Source organism: Aquarana catesbeiana, linkage group LG07 (assembly GCF_042186555.1).
Source record: "Aquarana catesbeiana isolate 2022-GZ linkage group LG07, ASM4218655v1, whole genome shotgun sequence".
Lineage (NCBI taxonomy): Eukaryota > Metazoa > Chordata > Amphibia > Anura > Ranidae > Aquarana > Aquarana catesbeiana.
Window position 1 is genome coordinate 337,337,157 of NC_133330.1, and position 26,198 is coordinate 337,363,354.

The following is a 26,198-nucleotide window of genomic DNA, read 5'->3' on the forward strand; positions in this document are numbered from 1 at the left end:
TGCTGGTTAGAACATTTTAAATAACACGAGTCGGATTTTTGTATCCTTTTAGAAACCGCCATATGGTGTTGTACATCCATATCATCGCAATGCTGCATATTAGTTTGGAGAGGAGCGCTCGATGATAATTTGTTGTACATATTGGAATTTAATTATCTCCGGAATGACTCGGCTCATAGTATTAAGTCACATTAAACTGTTCTGTAATGCTGAAGATGTTTTTTGTAGCTTCTCCCAAGCCACTTCTTCAGTTCTAATGAGTGTCAGGAAGATTCTCCATCATTTATATCCACACGGCGTTCTCTTTAAACTCCATCAGTGAGAACCTACCCCACCCCCCCCCACCAGTGTGCTCCAAAATCAAATCTGCTCCCCTCGGAATGGACTTCCTGTATTACACAAGCAATAGAGAGAGAGAGGCTCCATTTTCTACCCACATCAAAAGGAAAGCCGATCCTCTTCGGGCAAATTCAATCCACGGCAATCCTTAACCACTTGACCGCTGCAAGATTTACCCCTCCCCCCTCCCTTATGGCCAGGCCGTTTTTTTTGCGATATGGCACTGCGTTACTTTAACTGACAATTGCACGGTCATGCGACGTTGTACCCAAATAAAATTGACGTCCTTTTTTCCCCACAAATAGAGCTTTCTTTTGGTGGTATTTGATCACCTCTGCGGTTTTTATTTTTTGTGCTATAAAAAAGAAAAAGCTGACAATTTTGAAAAAAAAAAAAAAAAAACAATATTTTTTTACTTTCTGTTATAAAACATATTCGGTAAAAAAAATTGAAAAAAAATTTAATTTCTTCATCAAATTAGGCCAATATGTATTCTGCTACATATTTTTGGTAAAAAAAATCCCAATAAGCGTATATTGATTGGTTTGCACAAAAGTTATGGTGTCTACAAACTATGGGATATTTTTAGTTATTTTGTACTAGTAATGACGGTGATCAGCGGGGCTGTGATGTTGCGGCGGACACTATTGGCACTTTTTGGGGGCCAGTGATGCTAATACAGTGATTAGTGCTAAAAAAAATTGCATTGTCACTATACTAATGACACTGGCTGGGAAGGGGTTAACATCAGGGGCAATCAAAGGGTTAACTGTGTGCCTAGCCAATGGGAGGTGCTTTTATTAGGGGGAAGGCATGGATCCTGTGTTCCTGCAGATCCATGCTTTCTCTACTGACAGAACAGCGATCTGCCTTGTTTACATAGACAGATTGCCATTCTGCCTCTGTGCTGGATGATCGGCGGAGTTCGCGGTACCCGCTGACCGGCCCCCGTTGTGTATAACATCAGGAGCAGGCCACCGGTGGCACACATGCAGACCCCAGACATAGAAGTATTGCAGTGCCACCTTTCCTGGTGTATAAGTAAGTTTTACGGGCGGCAAGTGGTTAAAGGAGAGGTAACCCATGCCCCTCAAAGCAATAAAAAACAGAGGATGTTATTCTCTCCGTATCGAAAACAGCATTTATTTACTGCAAAACAAATGTACCAGCTTCTCACATTTAAAAAAAGTAAAAAAAAAGTGGCATTTCACTTTAAATCCTCAGGTATGGAGATCGGGAATCGCATTCACAAACTCTGCTTGCTCATCCAGGCCAGGTCGGCAAGCATGATGATGTCACCGCCTTCACTCCGCCCTTACGCGTTACATCCTAATAATCCTTAGTACTAACTTAAGACTCAAAGTGTTACTAAACCCACAACAGTAAAATCAGTCTGTATATGAAGTAAAGCATGCTTGTTATACTCACAGTGGATCTTAAGGGGTTAATCCCAAGAAGGCTGTTTGATCCTGTCCTCTCTGATATTCCGCTTCTTCCTCAGTCCCCAAACTATCTGCTGATAGAACGGAGCCTTAGGGGCACTCTGCACACGCTTTGGTGTGTATTGCTAGAGAGTTTTTTTTTTTTTTTGTTTTGTTTTGTTTTGGGAGAGTGCATGTGATCAGCACAGGGCCAATCAGCACTGTCCAGACAGAGGGGTCAGGCATCTTTGCAGCCTCATAGGACAGTCGGAGTAGAATGAAAACTCCTCCTACAAGCTTTAACCAGACACTGATAGAAGTCACAAGACTGCTATATACTGCTGATGAGAAAATGTATTTAGCAGTTTCTATTTACTAATATAATTTGCATTTCCATGTTCTGTGGGAGAAAAGATATGCTGAATGCAGAGTCCGGGGTTTAGTAACACTTTAAGTTTTGAAGGGCGGACCGGCACCGAGCCCACTCACACTCCTGTAGCAGATGATGGAAGTCTGAAAACGAGAGTCGCACACTGCTGGTATCATGCACAAGAAACTGCTCAGACTGATTGATAATGGTTCTGCCATGGTGTTCTGTCTGTGCAGTCTCCAATAAAGTTTCTTGTGGATGATACCAGCGGTGTGCGACCCTTCTTTTCAACGGGCATAGAGTTGTAGTATTCTCGTAATTATAAGCAGATGTCCAAAGCAGCCCCCCCCCCCCCCCCCTTTACATCAGATGTCAAGAGCCTCCCACCATCAGAAGTGAAGATCCCCCCACCCTCCCTTACATCACAGTGCACCCCCCTTACCTTGTGCTGCTGCCAGGATTAAAAATGGGCGGAGCTGGGAAGCAGAAAGTGCAGGGTCTGGAGGAGGACCAGAGGAAGGCTGGAATCGGCTAAAAGCCAAAGGAAACGGAGAGGAAGGGTGCTGCGGCTGCACAGAGAAGAGGTGCAGAATCTGTAGGAGGAGTTCTGTCCTCCTCTCTGCTTCTGACTGCTGAGACAAGGTGGAGAGGTGTGAGGGCCACATGAAATGGCCTGGAGGGCCAGATACGGCCCGCAGGCAATGTGTTTGACACACGTGCTCTAAGGTGTTGGAAAATTGACCTGTAGGATTTGCCCTCCTATGTTTCCCATTTGCTGAGGGTTTGTTTCATCTCCCCAATGCACAGATCTTTGCATTGCATATATCACTTCATTCGTGTTTTGGGTGTTGGATCCTTTGGATGTACAAAGCTTCTGTCTCAAAGTTTTGCTGCATTCAGGAGACACAGAGATTCAATGTCTGCTTTATAGTTCCTTCTGAGTTTTTTTGACACTCAGCTGCATGCAGTATTGAGTACCAGGATTCGGATCGCACACCAATGTACCCGCCAATGCAGTGGAAATGTCGGTACGGGTCGGACCTGATGGCACTTGTGCTCTGAGGCTGCTGGAGGCAACTTGTTCACTTACCTGTAACATCTCCTCCTTGTTTTGTCTCACCAGGCGATGGGCAGGAGGCCGAACACAAGAGAGAGACGCACATTTCCTTCAGCCGTCAGTCTTCCCTGCAGGATTTGAGCTCGAGCCGCCGGCTGCGTTGTCCAGTCTACGTCTATAACTGCTCGCTGGAGGCGTTACGGGAGCAGCTGGTCAACCCCAGGCAACAGAGACTCTGCTGTGACATCTTCTTCAGGTCAGTTCAGTTTCCTGCGATCCAAACTGCTGGTCAGTATTTTAATAAGCCAAATGGACAATGTGTACAGCAAGGATGATTTTTATTTTTTTTACATTTTTTTAAAAGGAATCCATCAGGACAGAAATATAAGAGCGGACTTGTTTCTTAATGGGTCAGGATTCGGGTCTGCCATCCTTATCCCTTCTTCACTGCTTAGAGATTCTCTCTAACTTAACTTGTAGTGAGAATTGGATCAGGAAGTCCGCCCCGGGAAACGCAAACCCCAAAGACAAGCCGCTGTGCCAGCCAATATTTCTGTTCTGAGAGAATCTTCAGATTTCAGGGTTATGGGTGATCCATCTTAGGTTCAAATTTAAGATATTCTTTCATTCTTATGATAATGTATTGATGTGCTTAAAGGTAAAGCTTCATTAAAAAAAAAAAAAATTCAAATAACAAACTTGCCATACTTACCTCCTCTGTGCACTGGTTTTTGCACAGAGCAACCCGATCCTCTTCTTCTGGGGTCCCCCGTGGCTCCTTCTCTTCATTCCGAGTGCCTTCCATGGAGGGGGCATGTGTGCGGGCTCACTCCCGAGCAGCTCTGTCTGCGTCTCTTGACACAGAGCAGGCGGCTTGGCTCCGCCCCCCCACACGTGCGGCACAGCATTTGATTGACGGCAGCGGGAGCCAATGGCTCCCACTGCTATCAGTCTGCCCAGGGAGGAGGGAGACCGCAGCGAGAGCAGCTGCTCTTGTGCACACTGATGGATCGGGCTCAGATAAGAATAAGGAGGGGGGGGGGGTTGGGAAGGGGGGATTTTGCGGCACAGAAAGTTTTTCACCTTAATGCATTATGGTGAAAAACCTTAAGGCTTTAAAACTACTTTTATGTCAGAAACCATGAAATCAGACGAGACCAAAGTACAGTTAAATCACACTTGTTTAATAATAAAAGTAAATAGAACAAAACGTGGTCAAATCATAGCCAGAGTTCAGGAACCGGAACGGATAGTCAGACAAGCCAAATGTCAGGGAACCGGTGATGAGCGTAGTAAAACAGCAAGCAGGATCTGGAGCCAGAAGGAATGTCAGCCAAGCCAGTCTTTTAACAGGAATGCAGGAAAGTGTCTCTGTGATGTTGGCGAAGGCAGAGATCCTCTGGGCTGGACGGCTTAAGTAGGCAGGACTGATGAGCAGGATATCATCAACAGCTGAGTAACTGTGGAGAGATAAGAGCTGGCAATTAGCTGAGAGCTGAGCGGCCAGCTCAGAGAAGGAAGGGCTGAGCCCAGCCCTGACACTTTAATATACTTTTTAAAGAACTACTAGCATTCCTAAGCCCCCCCCCCCCCGGACATCCCTCTGACTCATTGCCTGATTTATCATCTCACTTTCCTCTGCTCCCCATCCTTCTCCCATCTCACTCCTCTGACCTTTCTTACACATTACCTCTAGGGATGTCACAGCGCTCCTTCCCCAGCCAGCTGACTAGCTTTAGGAAAAGTAAGGCACCTCCAAGTCCAGTATGCAAAATTTATTAAAGTGCACAAAGGGTTAAACGCACTTACAAGATCGTTGAGTGTTAAAAAACATGATAAAATCAGGAGTCCTCATCTGTGGCATGTGTCCATCCTCAGCATGGTGGTAGAGAGCAGTGTAGAGCCGTCCAGCAGCTTGTCAAGCGTTCTCGTATGTGCTGGAGAGAGGAGGCAGCAGGGAAGCCTGTGTTCTGGGTTCTCTGCGGAACACATGAGGCTGATGGCATCAGTGGGGAGAAAGGGGCAGTAACGCGTTTCAGAGCATTTGGGGCTCCTTCGTCAGACTCCTGATTTTATCATGCTTTTTAACACTCAACAATCTTTTAAGTGCTTTATTATATCTTCAGAGTTGCTTCTCCTCTAACCAAAGTGCTGCCAGAAGTGCCAGTTCATCACTATTATCCCTCTGACCAGCTACCCACCTCCACCAGAGCGCCCTTATCTCCTCTCTGACTAGCTTTACGGCCCTTTCACACCAGATACAGCGGAATGCATTTTTGATTGCACTCCAACTGCATAGACAGTCCAAAATCCAGGTTATCCTATCGGCGTACCCAGATAGCAAGGGTAACTTGCCACACATTTGTGGCAGTGTTGAATTGTAAGTCTTGTTAACTTGCTGCACATTTTCACTGGCAAGTTGTACTTGAAGCACAAGTTCTAGTTGACATTTTACATTGTAGCAAATTTGCATGGCAAGCCTCTAGCAAGGGCAAAGTTGCAGTGATGAGTCTACGGCAAGAGCTCTGTAAATCTACAGCATGAAAATTCAGCCACAGTGACCCCCTGTGGTGGGAGGACTATATTGCACAACATAACTGAACCAGAACTTGCAGAAGACTTGCAGAATGTTTGCAAAGAAAGTTGATCTGGAGTCATGCAATGCGGACAATGCTGCAATTGTGCAACAAACTTGTGAAGCCCGGCAAGTCTAGCTAATAGCTTAGCAAGTCATTTCCAAACTTGCAAATCAGTTGCTTGCTATCTGGGTAGTTGACCGTATTGCAGTGCAGGGAAAAAACGTACAGCAAGCTGCCTTTTTCTGCATTGCAAATGCACAGAAATGCATGCAGTTGCATGTCAATGCACTGCAGTGCACATAAAAGCCCAAAGAAGACTGAAGTGACCTCAAATTAAATGCAAGCTTAGAAAAAATGTGCGTCAAATGCACGTAAAAATGCACGTCAGATGCACGTCACTACGCATGTAAAACAATGTGTAGTAAAGGCGCAGTTTTTGGTGTAAATGGGCCCTTAGTGTTACACTAACGAGGTTTGTCATAGCTACACATAGAAAGCTGAAGTTGTGGCAGAGTGACTTAAAGAGACAGTTTAGCCCATCCGAGCTCAACCAGGATCAGAAGAATTCCAAAGCACCGCAGCAGACACAAACACCCACACACAGACCTAATGCTGGCTCCCATGTGGTTCGTCCCCTACTCCATTCATAATCACAACCAGTGAAAAGAGTAGCTACACTCTGGAGTGAAAAGCCATACGCGGTCTGCTGCGCTGCATCGGATATATTGGCAAATCTAGGTTTACGGGTTATGGGCTTTCGGGTTATGATTCAACCATGGTTCTGTGGAACCATAGAGTTCCTCCAGAGCTTTCTAGGGATTCTTTGAACTGTGGTTGATTGACATCCCTTTTGGAAGGTGCTTTCATAGTTCCAGAACTAATACCATAAAGCAGAGCCAGCTGCGTGACACAAATGATCTTTTTTGCTGTCCCCTAGGGGGTGAAATGCTGATCCTGCTGGAAAGGGGGGAATTTTTCCTACTGGCCACCAGTATGAAGCATTTTTCCCACTGAGCTCCAAAGAATTGGATTGTGCAAGGGTTCCTTGAGACCTGCAAATTATTTCAAGGGTTCCTCTGGGATAAATAGGCTGAAAAAAGCTGGTTTAGACATTCTGCATCAGTACTACTAGAATTGATGACTGGGAGAGCGAGGCAAACCCTCCCCTGCTAAAAGTAGAATTTTGAGTTTACAGACCCAGAGTGCATGAACTGTGTGTACACTAATCTACCAAAAGAAATGCAAATGCTTTTGAAACCGCAACACTGTGGATTAGTCTAACAGGGCAAAGCAACAGTCTGGAACTTTTAGGCTCAGTTACTGTGTGTGTGTGTGTGTGTGTGTGTGTGTGTGTGTATATGTATATATACATATGCACATACACAGTATCTCTCAAAAGTAAGTACACATTTCTGTAAATCTTTTCTTCTATCTTTTCATGTGACAACACTGAAGAAATGACACTTTGTCTACAATGTAAAGTAGTGAGTGTACAGCTTGTATAACAGTGTAAATTTGCTGTCCCCTCAAAATAACTCAACACACAGCCATTAATGTCCAAACCGCTGGCAACAAAAGTGAGTACACCCCTAAGTGAAAATGTCCAAATTGGGCCCAATTAGCCATTTTCCCTCCCCGGTGTCTTGTGACTCGTCAGTGTTACAAGGTCTCAGGTGTGAATGGGGAGCAGGTGTGTTAAATTTGGTGTTATCGTTCTCACACTGGTCACTGGAAGTACAACATGGCACCTCATGGCAAAGACCTCTCTGAGGATCTGAAAAAAAAAGAATTGTTGCTCTACATAAAGATGGCCTAGGCTATAAGAAGATTGCCAAGGCCCTGAAACTGAGCTGCAGCATGGTGGCCAAGACCATGCAGCGGTATAACAGGACAGGTTCCACTCAGAACAGGCCTCGCCATGGTCCGCCAAAAAAGTTGAGAGCACGTGCTCAGCGTCATATCCAGAGGTTGTCTTGGGGAAATAGATGTATGAGTGCTGCCAGCATTGCTGCAGAGGTTGAAGGGGTGGGCGGGTCAGTCTGTCAGTGCTCAGACCATACTCCACACGCTGCATCAAATTGGTCTGCATGGCTGTCGTCCAAGAAGGAAGCCTCTTCTAAAGATGATGCACAAGAAAGCCCGCAAACAGTTTGCTGAAGACAAGCAGACTAAGGACATGGATTACTGGAACCATGTCCTGTGGTCTGATGAGACCAAGATAAACTTATTTGGTTCAGATGGTGACAAGCGTGTGTGGCGGCAACCAGGTGAGGAGTACAAAGACAAGTGTGTTTTGTCTACAGTCAAGCATGGTGGTGGGAGTGTCAAGGTCTGGGGCTGCATGAGTGCTGGCGGCAATGGGGAGCTACAGATCATTGAGGGAACCATGAATGCCAACATGTACTGTGACATACTGAAGCAAAGCATGATCTCCTCTCTTCAGAGACTGGATCGCAGGGCAGTATTCCAACATAACGACCCCAAACACACCTCCAAGACCACCACTGCCTTGCTAAAGAAGCTGAGGCAAAAGGTGATGGACTGGCCAAGCATGTCTCCAGACCTAAACCCTATTGAGCCTCTGTGGGGCATCTTCAAACGGAAGGTGGAGGAGCGCAAGGTCTCTAACATCCACCAGCTCCGTGATGTCATCATGGAGAAGTGGAAGAGAATTCCAATGGCAACCTGTGAAGCTCTGGTGAACTCCATGCCCAAGTGGTTTAAGGCAGTGCTGGAAAATAATGGTGGTCACAAAAAATATTCACACTTTGGGCCCAATTTGGACATTTTCACTTAGGGGTGTACTGACTTTTGTTGCCAGTGGTTTAGACATTAATGGCTGTGTGTTGAGTTATTTTGAGGGGACAGCAAATTTACACTGTTATACAAGCTGTACACTCACTACTTTACATTGTAGACAAGTGTCATTTCTTCAGTGTTGTCACAAGAATTGCACCAGAACCGGTGTACAAAACTGCACTAGACCCCTGACTGCAAACCGCAGCAGGACATGTGTAAACGTAGCCTTACTCACAAGCTGGAATATGTTTCTGATAGCCAGAAATGTAATTTGTTGGTAGCAATTTGCCACCCCTGACTCCCTAGGCCACTGCCAATGTCGACTATCCTGAAATCCAGCCCTGATAACTTTAAGTGCTTTTAGCAGATTGCACACACTTGAGCACACATTGTGGGACAGTCTTCTTGTATTTGGCCTACAGTGGTTGGCACGAAGCTTCATATTACTTCCCACCCAAGGTTACAGACTTGCTAGATTGAGACTTTCTACTATAGTGCTCTCTTTTAGAAACAGTCAGTTAAGCCGGCAATAGATGGGTTCAATCTGGCCAGCCTAGCAGGGACCGGGTGAGATTTGATCTATGGGCAGGTTGGTTGTACCCAATTCGATTCATTGATCGACTTGGGTACAACCAGCCTGTCAGATTTTTTTTTTTTACATGCAGTTGCTACCGGCGGCTATAGCCGATAGCAGTAATCATGTGTTCTGCCAGAATGCTCCCTGCGCCAAACACCCCCACCCCCACCCCCCACCCCCCCCCAGACAGCAGAGAATGCTTCCCATTCCCCACCACTGTTAGAATACAATATTGCTGCAGGGAGGGCGTTATCCCTCCCCATGAACACTGGCTGTTTTGAATGTGGAATCAAGCCGTTTTCTTTCCTGCAACCCATAAATCGCATCATCTGTAGCTTGCCTTGACGATTGGCACAGTTTTCCATTGTTTTGCCCCCCCCCCCCCCGCAGGTGGTCAGTGGTAACCTTGAGATGCAGGGCACCTAAAAAATACCTGACAAGGGCAGTCCTGCCACCTCTTCAACCTTTTTTTAACTTATTTAGGTTGTTATTGCTTGTTAATTTTAAACTATAGGAAATGCATTATAACCGCTAAGCACATCTTCTTCAAGCATGTATACTTTTATCATTTCAAAGTATGAGAAATATCTTGGACATATAGATATATAATGACTTGTCAATCGATATGCAAAAATTGTTCTTTAGGAAAAAATGGCACCCACCAGACGGAGTACCTAGCTAGCATCTGAGGTTTTAAGGGGGTGCACACTATAATACAATTTGGACACCGCTGGCGTGCACAACCCCTTTTAACCCCAAGAGCTTGCTGCCCGGTCCTCCATGCAGAGCACTGATCCCTGAGCTGCTAACGCTATCCTCTCTCCCCCAGCGAGTTTAGACAAGAGTCAGTGACGTGGGAAATCTTCCAGGAGGTGCTGTCCAGGTAGTATGAAGACGCAATGCTGCTTTTGCGTATGCAGGAGATGGACTGGGAGGAAACTGGGTGCTGGGTGCGGCATTTGGTAGCGTGGCCTTGTGGGGACAGTGTAACCTCTGCTTAAGCTGCATGTGCAGAACACGAGTGTGTGACCTGTGTGCTGCTGGAGCTGTCCTTTTACTTTTTATAACTTACATACATGGGTCTATGTACTAATGAGATGGTTTGTGTTCAGTTCTGCTGGAATCCACCAAAGCCAGTCAGATCCTTACCTGCATCATGTTAACCAGGGGTATTAAATTCAAATTCAGCCAGTAAAAAATAGTTTCAGCAGAGGTCCAAATCTTATATTTGTGCTACAACTCAGTCCCCTCTACCCACCCTTTACACAAGGATCCCCTTCATATTAGAGCCCCTTTAAATCATAGTCCTCTCTTAACATCACATTCCCCCCTTTATATCATATCCCTCCCCTTTATATCATATCCCTCCCCTTTATAGCATATCCCTCCCCTTTATAGCATATCCCTCCCCTTTATAGCATATCCCTCCCCTTTATAGCATATCCCTCCCCTTTATATCATATCCCTCCCCTTTATATCATATCCCTCCCCTTTATATCATATCCCTCCCCTTTATATCACATTCCCCCTTTTTAAATCACATTCCCCCCTTTTACATCACATTGGCAATTCACATAGATTGGTTACATCCAGACCGCTACATTCAGTCCTGTGCCCATCTCTTAGGCAGCTGCCCGCCTGGTGTATTAGTCTCTGGCATTGACAAGATGCTCTGTCGCTTCTGGAACCACGCTGAAACCATTGGCCTCCCTGGGCAGCGATGACATCACAATGGGAGCATGGCAGGGCGTTGCTATGCGTTTCAGAGCATGCACACTCCTTTCTCAAACCCCGGGCTTCTTCATCTGATATCTGTAAGTTTTCCCAGCTGTAGGAGTCCCGGAGCAAAATCGAGTCGGGTTAAGCACTGCTCAGCCATTCCCAGGAAGCTTTGTATTTTCTGAATGAGTACAAGTCTTCCTCTGAATGGCTCAAGTGGAGATTGCTTTATCATGCGCCCACCACGCCACTTCAGCCATTCAGAGGAAGCTTTGTACTTGACAAAATAAAGCTTTGTACTCAGAAAATACAAAGCTTCCTGGGAATGGCTGAGCAGTGCTAATCCCGGATCCATTTTGTTCCAAGACACCCACAGCTGGGGACACCTACAGACAAGAAGGTGAAGAAGACACGCTTGCCTTATTCCTTATAACCGAAGATGTGGCTGGTCTGGGTTCCAGCACCTGAACACACTGCACAATGTTTTTTTTTTTTTTTTTATTACATTCCTAATGTCTGCTGTTGGCTTGTGTTTGTATTTTTTTGTCATGTTCAGAAATTGTAGAGTCTGTACTTTTAAGTTATCAGAGATGTAAGCGTTTGGGACCTCTTAGATCCCTTCCTCAGATTTCTTGAGAATTCTATAAAGCCTGAGCATGGGATCTAAAAGCTGGCATCTTTAGTAACTTCAGTTACTTCATATAAAGTATCACTTAAACTACAACCTTCCTGTATATGGTGAATGATAAAAGCATCATTATGAGATTACAATGCATCCAGGTCACCATCTCCATTATACATTATTCTACAATGTGTTCAGTGCCGGTCCTTTCCTCGTATTAAAGTCAAACTCCAGGCAAACTGCCAACACTTTTGAAATACATATATCATTGAATGTTTTATGTGCTGAAGGATGTGTCCTCTTTGCTGCTCAGTAAGGACTGCTTCACGTGGGCAGCTGAAGAGTCGTTGAGCTGCGGTTTTACTGCCCCTCGTCTGATGACCTAAGCACAGAAATGCAGCCTCTCAGGGCTGTAGCTATGCCATGGCCATGATCCTTTCACATTCAATAGGGCCATGCCGCAACCAGTTGCAATGCGTATGTTTGTAGCGTGGTGGGGTCTGCATTTTGAGGGGTAAATCAGGTGATTGGGGAAAGCACAAATCTGCGGTGGGTTGTCAGTATTACCGCACATATGAACAAGCCTTTGCCTCCTGGGTCAGCTCCCTGTACTGGAGAGAGGTGATGAATGTGGTCTTATGAGGCAGGAGAGGTGACATGGGAGTCTGAAATGATTAACCAGGAAGTCTAATTAAAGAATGTGTACTGCCCAAGCTTTTTATTTCTAGTTGTGGGTAGAGTAGGGGAAGGTTAAAACCCGGGTATTTTGATTTGCAGTAAATCCCAACCATAAGGCTTTCCTCACGGCTCACCCGACCAAAGGATTCTGGATCCCGATACAGTCCATGATCCGTTATCATCAAAGGCAATATAAGTAAAATTGAGCCGCTGATCTTCATAGAGTCCAAAGTACATTCATTGGTATGACCCGATACAGAGAGAACCCACCTGCTCCTCGCGGGTTTCACTCCAACAGGAGCTTAGTCATATGTATTTACATGATTAAGTGCCTTTAAGGGTGCGAAACACGTTAGTTATCATCTGGACCTGTGTCTCCGATTGATGTATGGATTAAGCTTTATTCAATAAAGGCATTATTTTGGAGTGCAGCTGTCCTTTTTCCCATTTTCTGCCATTTGACTTTGCTGAGCCGGCACCCTTCATCTCCTACTACTAGGACGGTGTGAATACAAGTGATACCACCTGGAGCTGTAATTACCTTGATTTTATATATTTACAGAGGTTGGACTTCATCAACTTGTGTCTTTTTTCAACCTCACCTACTATGTAACAGAGGTTGGACATCTTCACTCCGAAAAAATCCATCTTTATTGAGTCATAAAAACAACATAGCAAGACACTGTGAGGCATGAGAAAAGTCTACGCGTTTCACGCTACATCAGCGCTTGAAGGATTACTAAACCCTTATTTAAAAAAAAAAAAAAAAAAAAAAAAAAAAAAAACAACAAACATGTCATACTTGCCTCCTCTGTGCAGTTGGTTATGCACAGAGTGGCCCCCGATCCTCCTCCTCCTGGGGTCCCTCAGCAGCGCTCGCAGCTCCTCCTCTTCTCGAGTGCCCCTTCGAAGAAGCGCTCTCATTCGGGACACCTGTGCAGGCGTGCTCCCGTGTGATGCTGCTGCGCCTATTGACAGACAACAGGACTCGGCCCCGGCTCCTGCGTCATTGGATTTTATTGTCAGCAGTGGGAGCCAATGGCTGCGCCTGCTATCAATCTATCCAATCAGGACATGAGACACCGGCTAGAACTGGTGGGTTTGTCCCCCGGGGCGAGTAAGAACAAGTTCAGCTAAGTAAAACGGGGGGGCTCTGGGGGGGCTGCTGCATGACAGAAGGTTTTTCACCTTACTGCATAGGATGAAAAAACACGAGGGTTTACAACCTCTTTAATCATGACCTCCTGTGGGATTCTTTCATTTTGCCACATAGTGTGGATTTTCTCTGTATTGGGTGATACTAATAAATGTACCTTGGGCTCTTTGAAGTTGAGCAGCTCCATTTTTCTTTTTTTGCCTTTCAGGTTATTTTGTTGCCGTTTGTGCATCCTTGTGGATACTCTCCTTCACTTCCTGTCCATCCCTGGGGATACTCTCCTTCACTTCCTGTCCATCCCTGGGGATACTCTCCTTCACTTCCTGTCCATCCCTGGGGATACTCTCCTTCACTTCCTGTCCATCCCTGGGAATACTCTCCTTCACTTCCTGTCCATCCCTGGGAATACTCTCCTTCACTTCCTGTCCATCCCTGGGGATACTCTCCTTTACTTCCTGTCCATCCCTGGGGATACTCTCCATTACTTCCTGTCCATCCCTGGGGATACTCTCCATTACTTCCTGTCTATCCCTGGGGATACTCTCCATTACTTCCTGTCTATCCCTGGGGATACTCTCCATTACTTCCTGTCTATCCCTGGGGATACTCTCCATTACTTCCTGTCCATCCCTGGGGATACTCTCCTTCACTTCCTGTCCATCCCTGGGGATACTCTCCTTCACTTCCTGTCCATCCCTGGGAATACTCTCCTTCACTTCCTGTCCATCCCTGGGAATACTCTCCTTCACTTCCTGTCCATCCCTGGGAATACTCTTTCACTTCCTGTCCATCCCTGGGGATACTCTCCATTACTTCCTGTCCATCCCTGGGGATACTCTCCTTTACTTCCTGTCTATCCCTGGGGATACTCTCCTTTACTTCCTGTCTATCCCTGGGGATACTCTCCTTTACTTCCTGTCCATCCCTGGGGATACTCTCCTTTACTTCCTGTCCATCCCTGGGGATACTCTCCTTTACTTCCTGTCCATCCCTGGGGATACTCTCCTTTACTTCCTGTCCATCCCTGGGGATACTCTCCTTCACTTCCTGTCCATCCCTGGGAATACTCTCCTTCACTTCCTGTCCATCCCTGGGAATACTCTCCTTCACTTCCTGTCCATCCCTGGGAATACTCTTTCACTTCCTGTCCATCCCTGGGGATACTCTCCATTACTTCCTGTCCATCCCTGGGGATACTCTCCATTACTTCGATACTCTCCATTACTTCCTGTCTATCCCTGGGGATACTCTCCATTACTTCCTGTCTATCCCTGGGGATACTCTCCATTACTTCCTGTCCATCCCTGGGGATACTCTCCTTTTACTTCCTGTCCATCCCTGGGGATACTCTCCTTTACTTCCTGTCCATCCCTGGGGATACTCTCCTTCACTTCCTGTCCATCCCTGGGGATACTCTCCTTCACTTCCTGTCCATCCCTGGGGATACTCTCCTTCACTTCCTGTCCATCCCTGGGAATACTCTCCTTCACTTCCTGTCCATCCCTGGGAATACTCTCCTTCACTTCCTGTCCATCCCTGGGAATACTCTTTCACTTCCTGTCCATCCCTGGGGATACTCTCCATTACTTCCTGTCCATCCCTGGGGATACTCTCCTTTACTTCCTGTCTATCCCTGGGGATACTCTCCTTTACTTCCTGTCCATCCCTGGGGATACTCTCCTTTACTTCCTGTCCATCCCTGGGGATACTCTCCTTTACTTCCTGTCCATCCCTGGGGATACTCTCCATTACTTCCTGTCTATCCCTGGGGATACTCTCCTTTACTTCCTGTCTATCCCTGGGGATACTCTCCTTTACTTCCTGTCTATCCCTGGTGATACTCTCCTTCACTTCCTGTCTCTGGGACAGCACAGATGGTTGGAGGAAATCTTCCTAAAGTGAGGGGAATTCCCATATTAGGCAGATGTCATTAGAACATTTGTTCCCATTGGAAGCTTTACTCTCACCTTATGCTCTCTTGATGACTCTAAAAGTTGCCATTTCCACTTAGGCTGGCCATATATGGTGCAAATTTCTTTCCTGCAACCACAGGTTGCAGCAAATTAACTTCCACAATTCCCCCATCAACACATACATTGCTGACAGGGGAATCCCTTTTGTTGTCTGCTCCCGGCGAGGGTGGCAGGGGGAGGGAGGCTGTCGCCGGCGGGGGAAGACAGTGATTATTGTTAGAGGCTATAGCAGCCGTTAGTGTGATAATCAGATGCAAATCCAGCAGGCTGGTTGTGTACCCAAGTTTGATCGATCGATCAACTTGGTACATTCAGCCTGCCCATTAACGGTTCGAATCTCAGCCGGTTCCTGATGAACCGGCTGAGATTAGAATCATGTATGGCCGGTCTTACATCTGTCTGAATGACAGTGGCCACCGGGATAAACCGAGGGGAGAATCTACCCAATGGAAACACAGATCACACTTAAAGATCTACCCCTTCCTCCATCATATCCAAAACAAACAAACAAAAAAAAAAAAAAAAAAAAGAAAAGTTTTGTCTATACATACACTTTAAAGAGGAACTGCAGTCTGCTTACATAATTAAAAAAAAAAAACATATTTGCCATTCTGAAGCTTCCCTCCAACTACTTTGCATACTATTTCATATATACTGTGATTCTGTACTTGCCAAATATGCTGCAGAAATCTCCCTCCACTGAGTCTGGCTGCAGCCATTTTAACTGTGGGCAGCTATAGCTGCTGCCTGTTCACTTCCTGGATTTACACACACAGGCACACCTCCAGCCCTGAAGCTCTCATTGGCCCTCTTATGACTCATCCCTACTCCTTTCCTGGCAAACTCTCAGGAGAGTGAGAGAGAGAGCTGTGCATGATGTCATAAGTCTAGGCCAATGACCAGACAAGGAACAGGAAGTGGGCTGTATAAGGGATTTACTGGCAGAAAAAAAATGTATCCAAAGTTAAAACAACAACAAGGGCAGAAGATTTAATAGATGAAAAAATGACTGAAGTTCCGCTTTAATTAGGAACTGCAACCTGTGTGGCTGTGCAGTGGGATTTTTCTATAGGACTGTACAGTATCTGGGGCTCTTCTGATCTTTTGGTGGGTAAAGCAGTAAAATGATATGTATTTCGGTTGTATATTCAGCTGTTTGCCTGGAGTTTTTATGTAACATAAGCTACAAATGTATTGTGTCTTACCAGAGTAAGGAGGAAATGGAACCCCAGACTCCCTCTAGTGTCACATGTGAGGACCGAGGCACTGGAACACATCATTTGTTTTAGAAGTGGATCAGCCAATCTGAATTCAGATTATTCCCCTTGGCAGAGATCACATGACCAACCACCTAGGCATTCTGATATGTGATGAACAGCTAGCCCTGGACATGAGATCACTAAATGATGATGTAGCATTGTTTCTACGAAGCATGCCTATTGATGTGCTGATCAGATCGTCCTGGCACCGATGTTCTGCCGAATAAGTTCCGCTCGGCGGATAAGGACCCCCTCTACCACGCAGGCGCTGCGCCTGCGCAGTAGGAACCGGCGGAAATAGCCAAAGGGGAATAGGTCCAAATCAGCTGTACACGGCGCCTGTAAGAGGGCCCCTTGCGGGCTCGCTCCGCTCGCCACGCTTCGGGCACGGCCTCGCTGCGCTCGGCTCTTTTAGATTCCCCCTCTAGGTCCACTTGGATGGTAGGGAAGGAACCTGGACCCAGAGCGCAGGCGCCGTGTACAGCTGATTGTGGATTTTGAGCTTCGGCTATCTCCGGCGGCTGTTAGTAGTTCGTACTGTGCAGGCGCTGCGCCTGCGCAGTACAGGGGGGGAACTTATCCGCCGAGGGAACATGTTCGGCAAGACACCGGCATTATCCCAGGAGAACAATGCCTATTAGACACGTGCAATTCGTTTAGTTCCGAATTCGTATTTTGACAAATTCGTTCATTCTGAAATTTACAAATTTTTCAGTTGCTGAAACTTTGAATTTTTGAATTTTCGAATTTCCGAAAATTTGTAGTTTCAGAAATTTGGAAATTCAAAAATTTTGGTGTCAGACCGCTGTCCGCCGAAAATGTACTAGCCTGCCATCCAACGTTTGTTGGCTGAAAGCTGGACAAGGGCTCTGTATAGATATTAGTGTTGGGGAGAAGATAAATGAAGTGTTGAGGTTTAGGGCCCCTTCACACATGCGGGCTGTTCAGATCCGCTTGTTGGTTTTTTTCAGGCAGACCTGAACAGTCGCTCCATACATCTCTATGGAGCGACGGATGTCAGCGGTGACATGTCCTCTGACATCCGATCCGCCCCAATCCATTAAATCCAGACGGATGGAAACCCTATTTTCCATCCGTCTATCGCAGTGGTCTCCAAACTGTGGCCCGCGGGTCGGATGCGGCCCTTTGCTTGCTTTTATCTGGCCCGATTTAATTCACTGACACCAACAGTGGGGTCCAATGACTCCAACGATGGGGCACAGTTCTTACCAATGACAATAAGGATGGGGCACAATTCCTGCCAATGACACCAACGATGGGGCACAATTCCTCCCAATGACACCAACGATGGGGCACAATTCCTCCCAATGACACCAACGATGGGGCACAATTCCTCCCAATGACACCAACGATGGGGCACAATTCCTCCCAATGACACCAACGATGGGGCACAATTCCTCCCAATGACACCAACGATGGGGAGCAATTCCTCCCAATGACACCAACGATGGGGAGCAATTCCTCCCAATGACACCAACAGTGGGGCACAGTTCTTACCAATGACACCAACGATGGGCCCCAATGATGGGCCACAATTTCTCCCAATGACAATAAGGATGGGGCACAATTCCTCTCAATGACACCAACGATGGGGCACAATTCCTCCCAATGACACCAACGATGGGGCACAATTCCTCCCAATGACACCAACGATGGGGCACTATTCTTCCCAATGACACCAACGATGGGGCACTATTCTTCCCAATGACACCAACGATGGGGCACTATTCCTCCCAATGACACCAACGATGGGGCACAGTTCTTACCAATGACACCAACTCTGGGCCCCAACGATGGGGCACAATTTCTCCCAATGACACCAATGATGGGGTACAATTTCTCCCAATGATGGGGCACAATTTCTCCCAATGACACCAATGATGGGGCACAATTTCTCCCAATGACACCAATGATGGGGCACAATTCCTCCCAATGACACCAAACCTGGGGAATCGTTTACTCCAACTGATGCTGGAACATTTTCTATTCCCGATGTCCACAGTCTGGCCCCCCTAAAGGGGCTTGTCAACCGCCGACTCAGCGGGAATCAACGGATCGATCCCTGCTGAGCAGGCGGATGTCTGAAAACAGATCCGCACATGTGAAAGGGGCCTTGGGGTAGATTCACACAGTTGCTTTGCACGGCATTGCATGTTATGCATGTTATTGGACTGCAGTACCATATGTTCTCTATGGGCCCCCCCCCCCATCTCACTTGTTTGTATCGCATCACAACGGTCAGCAATACAATACCAGGCATTGTGCTCTGATGTGTTGCTGAAAATCGTGCATGCGCCTTTCTGGTCACCTGGGAAGCCCATTCACGTACACAGGCTCCCCTAACACAATGCAGAGATGTAAATAGGTCCTTATGGGTCCTTACACCCAGAAACACCAATCTTTTTGTTGTTTTTGACCCTGGAAGCTGAAGTAACACCCTAGAAACAATACCCACAAGCAGGACGTTCCTCATTTTGTCATCTCATGTCTATGTGCAGGTCTTTGTTCAAAGCCATTTTGATTTTACCCCCCTCCCCCCCCATATTTTAATCAGTAGGGTTTGCTATAATCTATATACGAATATGTGCTTGTGGTCATTTTACTAATGACTGTACAATAAAACCTTGCATTGAGAGTAACTTGGTTTGAGAGCGTTTTGCAAGACAAGCAACATTTTTTAATACATTTTGATTGATCTACAAGTAGCGTCATGTCACAACTGAGTATAAAAGAGAAGAGAGGCACCTCTAAGTGTAGCAATATGGTTACATTTAATGAAGGTACAACATTTAGCAACATATTGCTACACTTAGAGGTGCCTCTCTTCTCTTTTCTACTCTGGAGCTCCTGCTGGATTTTACTTCTAATCCCCTTGTGGAGGCTTCCATTTGTAGATGGATATTTTATGGTTACACAACCTGGTCACATTGCTATAATCTTTTTATATGGACTATAAACTGAAGGACCTATGAATAAATGGTTGTGGAATGAATCATTTGAGTTTCCATTATTCCTTATGGGGAAATGCGCTTTGATATACAAGTGCTTTGGATTACAAGCATGTTTCCGGAACAAATTCTGCTCACAGTCCAAAGGTTTTACTGTGTAATCTACTCTGTAATTAATCTTCTGCATCCTCGCAGGTCTCTGTCGCAAGAACGTCAGGCAGCCAATTCCTTCATACGCCACCGACAAAAGGAACTTGCCAGCCATTGCATCCTGCTGCAGGAGCACTATCACCAGTGTTATGTGAAAGGTGGGACTACCTCCCGGCTGGGGGGATCTAAAGAATGGGCTTTGTAATTCTTATTTTGAAGACTGACCTGTTAGAGAGGTTAAGATTTTAGGGCAAAAATGTCACACAAAAAAAAGTGGTACATTTTATTTTATTTTTTTTAATACATGCACATTTTTATCCTTTTTTTAAAAATGCTGCAAGTACAAATGTGTTAATGTTCCATAAGTCCAGTGCTGTAAACTTCCTGTTTGAATGACAACATGATGCTTCTTCTGAACAAGAACAGATATAGGACTATGCCCACCCCCCAAAAAACAAAAAACAAAGGTAAGTACCAAATGTAGGATGGATGTCAATCGCTCTGAAGGTGGCAGCTCCCCTAGAAAGGGTCTTAATCAGGGGGCTCAAAGTGGAGGCCCTTCAGCTGTTGTAAAACTACAAGCCCCATCATCCCTCTGCCTGTGGGAGTCATGCTTGTAACTGTCAGCCTTGAAATGCCTCATGGGACTTGTAGTTTTGCAACAGCTGGAGGGCCGTCGGTTTGAGACCCCTGGTCTTGAGTGAAACTAATGTACAATTTTAAATAAAATTTATACTTTTATACAATTCATGTTTAGTAGTTTTGGTTGCCCCGTATAAAAGTCCGTCCTACAAATAAGAGGAATTGTTGTCCTCTGGAACCCTTAAGTACTTCAGCTCCGGAAAGGTTAACCCCCCCCTTCATGACCAGGCCATTTTTTGCAATACAGCACTGCGTTACTTTAACTGACAATTGCACGGTCGTGCGACGCTGTACCAAAATAAAATTGACGTCCTTCCCAAAACCCCCCCCCCCCCCCCCACAAATAGAGCTTTTCTTTTGGTGGTATTTGATCATCTCTGCCTTTTATTTGCTGCACTATAAACAACAAAAAAGACAATTTTGAAAAGAAAAAACTTTTTTTTTTTACTTTCTGCTATAAAACAAATCCAAAAAAAAAAAAAAAAAATCAAATTTTTTCATCACTTTAGGCCAATATGTATTCCGCTACGTATTTTTGATTTAAAAAAAAAATCCCAATAAGTGTATATTGATTGGTTTGCAAAAGTTATAGCGTCTACAAACTATGGGATATTTTTAGTTATTTATTTTGTACTAGTAATGACAGTGATCAGCGGGGCTGTGATGTTGCGGCCGACACCTAGCTGACACTTTTGACACTTTTTGGGGGACCAGTGATACTAATGCACTATTCTAATGACACTGGCTGAGAAAGGGTTAACATCAGGGGCAATCAAAGGGTTAACTGTGTGCCTAGCCAGTGGGAGGTGCTTGTATTAGGGGAAGGCATGGATACTGCGTTGCAGGAACACAGGATCCATGCCTTCCCTACTGACAGAACAGCGATCTGCCCTGTTTACATAGTGATAATGGCGATCAGCGACTTATAGCGGGACTGCGATATTGCGGCGAACAGTCAGACACTAACACTTTTGACACTTTTTGGGGACCAGTGACACTAATACTGTGATCAGTGCTAAAAATATGCACTGTCACTGTTCTAATGACACTGGCTGGGAAGGGGTTAAACATCTACGGCGATCAAAAGGTTAAATGTGAGCCTAGCCAGTGTTTTTAGTGTACTGTGTGAGATGTTTTTACTAGGGGAAGAGATGGAATTTGTTCCCTGCTTTGCATACATAGGCAGATCGCTAATTCTGGCTCTCTTCCTAAAGATAGGCAGGTGCCGGCGGACATAAAGTCCGTGGTACCCGCAGATCGGCTCCCGCCATGTATAATCACAGCGGGAGCGAGCCGCTGGCAGGCTCACATGTTCCCCCTACCTGGGAGTGTCAGACCGCGTATAAATATGTGATCAGGTGCAACCCTGTAGCAGTAAAACTGCTATAGGGCGGAGGGGAAATGGTTAAGAACAAGCGAGAGAGGGGCGCCTCCATCTGAGTCTAAACCGTGCACAATAAACAAAATTACAAAAAAGTAATGCACTCACAGTATGTGAGGTATAAATTGGCATAACATCAGTGGGAGAGTTGTCACCTGGACGGTGGCAGAGGTCGGGAGGGAAGCGGAGGGCGGATGCAGAGTTTGGCCGGGAAGCTGCTTTGTGGATGAAAAGGAATGACTGCTGGAGCGCAGGGAGCTGGAGTGCAAGCTTGTCCAACTTGTGCAGCGGCTCCCGAGTATCCTCAGCCCGCTTGGCAAAACTAGGCTCTGATCTTCGATCACATCACTCCGTAAGGAGGGCGTGGTTATGCAATTCGGCCCTCTGCTCCTTTGTCAAACCATAGAGGGAAACATTACAACGATCCTCCTTTTGCATTGACACAGCAGCTTCCCAGCTGAGCTCTGCAACCACCAGCCACTTGCATGGCGATCTCTGCCACCCTCCAGATGACAAATCCCCCCACTGATGATATGCTGATTTTATTTTTCACATTCTGTGAGTGCATTACTTTTTTTTTTTAAATAATTTTATGTTTTTTGTACACGGTTTACACTCAGATGGAGGCGCCCTCGTTCACTTGTTATTATATGATGCCTCTTTTGTGCTGGAATCTCAAAAAGTGTTGCCCGAGTTTTCTCCTGTTGGACTACAAGTTTATTGAAGCCGTTCCCATGATACTAATTCCCCCCCCCCCCCCCCCCATGGTGTTTTTCCAGGCCTGTTCAAAGCGCTTCAGCAGTCTCTCTGGGTGTCACATCAAGACCTCCTGACGGCGGTGGATTATTGCGAAGAGCAGCTGCAGGAGGTCGATATCACCAACTTCCTGATGACGCTGTGTGGCCATCTCCGAGGCTTCCGAGAGACGCAGGGGTCTCCCCGACCCTCTCTCAACAGACGGGTACACAAGGCCAGCTTCCGCATCGGCAGCCTGGAGCAAGAAGACGAGGTGGCGGCTAAAGACGGGTCTGTCCTGCAGTCAGAGTCCAGGTATTGACTACAGACCATCACAGGTCCCTCTTAATGTTTTGTACACATCCAATGCTTCATGGTAGTGTTTCTGTTTAATGTGGAACTCTCAGCAACGGTTTTTGTTGCCTTTTCACTGAATCGGACACTACAGCTTTTTCTTGTTTTCCATAAATGTTTTTTTTTAATCCAAGTTTTCGTTTTTGCTTTGCTTCTGCAACGACTTTAATACAGAAGTGAAGTGAAAATATAACAAATGCACATTTTTTTGTAGGTTAAAAAAAAGTGCATTTATTTATTTTTTCTTCTTGGGAGCCTAATGCGTTGCAACTGTGATCAGGGGTGCAATGTCAGGCTCCTGCAGACTGTCAGTACAGCTGTCTGCCTGTACCTCCCATACGGGCAGACAGTTAAAGAAGTCCAGGAAGATCAATGAACTACAAGAGGGCTTACCAGCACCCTTGCAGCTCATTGAGAACTACAAGCTGTCTGCTGCAATGGCTGACAGTACTTCTATTCATTCAGAGTGAATGAATGAAGTGGCCGCGTGGGGCGGAGCCCCGCACAGCTGCGCTTTATTTGGATTCTGACAGCAGGTTCGGAGAGAGGATCCTGCCTGCTGTCACAATGGGTGTAACATGTTGCTAAAAGTGAACTTATCCTTTTTAAAGGTGTCGGAGCACCTACGGGTTAGCCAAGGAGGATGTGATCCCCTCTGTCAGCCAGTGGTGGCTTCAGAAAGAAGAAAGTGCTTTCAATAGAAGCGGGGATGCCTAGGAGCGGTGACATCACCCATTGGCTCCTATGGTCCATCCATTGTTAGCACTCCGTCCTCTCTCCTGCAGCCACTGCTAGCCGACAGTGTAGACTTATCAGGCGATTGGACCTGAGTGGGCTTAAAATAGGTAAGTATATGCATCTTTTTTACACAGGGTGGTCAGCATAGGTGTTAGGAGGGGGGGTGGGTGGAGCATTTTTAAGATTACTTTTGTTTAGCCTGGAATTTCAGTTTAAAGAGGAGGTCCAGCCTGGGGAAAAAATTTCAAAGTCAGCAGATACAAATACTGTGGCTGCTGACTTTTAATATTGGGACACTGTCCAGGTAGCCCGCGATGTCGGGACCCCAGCTGATCTTCGGATCGGCTGTCGGGTGCTGCCGCCACTAAGGGAGACCGCCAATGAAGCATTTCGGCTTCACAAACGGTTTCCTACTGTGCATGGGCGAAGTGCACTGCGCTTTCTAATTGGCTCGGCGATGGAGGGAAGGAGGAGCCTAACTTAGGAGGGACGGCGCCATCCTCAGATGTTCCCCCCTCCCCCCTGAAAGGTGCCAAATGTGGCACCGGAGGGGGAGGGGGGAAGCAAATAAGCGGAAGTTCCACTTTTGGGTAGAACTCCTCTTTAAAGGAGTTGTAAAGGCAGAAGGTTTTTTATCTTAATGCATAGAATGCAAAAAAAAACCTTCTGTGTGTAGCAGCCTCCACTAGCACCCCCCAATTACCTACCTTAGCTTTTTCTCTATCCAGTGATGTCCACGATCCCCTCAGCCATCCAGTACACTCCTCCTGATTGGCTGACTGACAATTGACTGCACTGTCTCAGCCAATCAGGGGAGAGAGGGGGCGGGGCCAGGTTGGGTCACCGTGTCTGTATGGATACACGGAACTCTAACTCGGCTTGGGTGACCCCTGTAGCAAGCTGCTGGCTGGGGGGGCACTCAAAGGAGGGAGGGTCTATGAGCAGCAAAGAGGGACCCAAGAAGAGGAGGATCCAGGCTGCTCTGTGCAAAACCAACTGCACAGAGGAGGTAAGTAGAACATGTTTGTTCTTTAAAAAAAAAAAAACAGCCTTTACAATCACTTTAAGTGAACCTGTGCTTTGTTAATGCAGGGCAAAGCACAGGTTCTCTTTACAGCCCCCCCTTCCCAGCTTCACATACTCTCCTTGATTTTTGCTCTCCTGTCACTCTGACTTGGTGGAGTGCAGAGACATGCCCAGTACTTGTGGGTATAGGGGGAATATGACTTGCTACCCTTCCTAGTGCATACTCCTTCCACGTAATGACTGGCTGCTCAGGCACCCAGCAGTGTCACATGAGAGCAGAAGAGTTGTGACTTCTCTTTGCTCCTGGCAGCCAAATGGAGTGGCTAGGAAGTGGAAGTCAGTAAAGTGTGTCAACATCTAAAGTGGGGAAAATAATAATTTGATCCCCTGCAGATTTTGTAAGTTTGCCCACTTACAAAGAAATGGAGGGTCTATAATTTTTTATCATAGGTGTATTTTATATGATAGAGACAAAATATCAACCAAAATTCCAGACAAAACGCATGATACAAATGTTATAAATGGAGTTGAAGTTGAGTGAGAAAATTAAGTATTGGATCCCCTACCAACCAACAATAATTCTGGCTCACACAGACTGACTACAGTAGGTGCTCGTGTGGTACACAGATTAGTCCTGTCAATGTAAGAAGGTGTTCCTAATGACAACTCGTTATGTGTATAAAAGACACCTGTCCACAGAATCTCTTCTATTCAAACCTCACCATCATGGGCAAGACCAAAGAGCTGTCAAAGGATGTCAGGGACAAGATTTTAGACCTGCACAAGGCTGGAATGGGCTACAAGACCGTCAGCAAGAAGATTGATGAGAAGGAGACAACTGGAGCGATTTATTCACAAATGGAAGAAATACAAATAGGTCTGGAGCTCCATGCAAGTTTTTGCCTCATGGGGTGAGGATGATCATGAAATAAGTGAGGGATCAGCCCAGAACTACACGGGAGGAGCTTGTGAATGATCTCAAGGCAGTTGGGACCACAGTCACCAAACAAACCATTGGTAACACAATACGTCACCATTGATTGAAATCCTGCAGCACCCACAAGGTCCCCCTTCTCAGGAAGACACATGTACAGGCCCATCTGAAGTTTGCCAATGAACATCTAAATGATTCAGAGAAGAATTGGGAGAAAGTGCTGTGGTCAGATGAGACCAAAATTAAGCTTTTTGGCATTAACTTGACGCGCCGTGTTTGGAGGAAGAAAAATGCTGACTATGACCCCAAGAACACCATCCCTACAGTCAAACATGGAGGTGGAAACCTTATGCTTTGGGCTGTTTCTCTGCTAAAGGGTACAGACCGACTTTGCCGCATTGAGGGTCCAATGGACGGGACCATGTATTGTAAAATCTTAGATGAGAACCTTCTTCCCTCAGCCAGAACACTGAAGATAGTTTGTGGATGGGTCTTCCAGCATGACAATGACCCAAAACATACCGTCAAGGCAACAAAGGAGTGGCTCAAGAAGAAGCACATTAAAGTCATGGAGTGGCCTATCCAGTCTCCAGACCTTAATCCTATAGAAAATTTATGGAGGGAGCTGAAACTTCGAGTTGCCAAGCGAAAGCCAAAAAACCTTAAGGATTTAGAGAAGATCTGTAAAGAAGAGTGGACCAAAATTCCTCCTGAGATGTG

The 26,198-nt window shown here is 46.1% G+C and overlaps 1 protein-coding gene across 1 annotated transcript in view; it reads left to right on the top strand.

Moving 5' to 3' along the window:
• SZT2 (SZT2 subunit of KICSTOR complex) overlaps positions 1-26,198 on the top strand; it is a gene marked incomplete in the record, with an annotated part of 250,239 nt that overhangs the window by 79,998 nt on the left and 144,043 nt on the right. Inside the window, 4 exon segments of the mRNA XM_073593915.1 lie at positions 3,254-3,443; positions 9,972-10,025; positions 19,714-19,826; positions 22,471-22,741. Of these exon segments, the coding sequence (XP_073450016.1) occupies positions 3,254-3,443; positions 9,972-10,025; positions 19,714-19,826; positions 22,471-22,741 (628 nt within the window).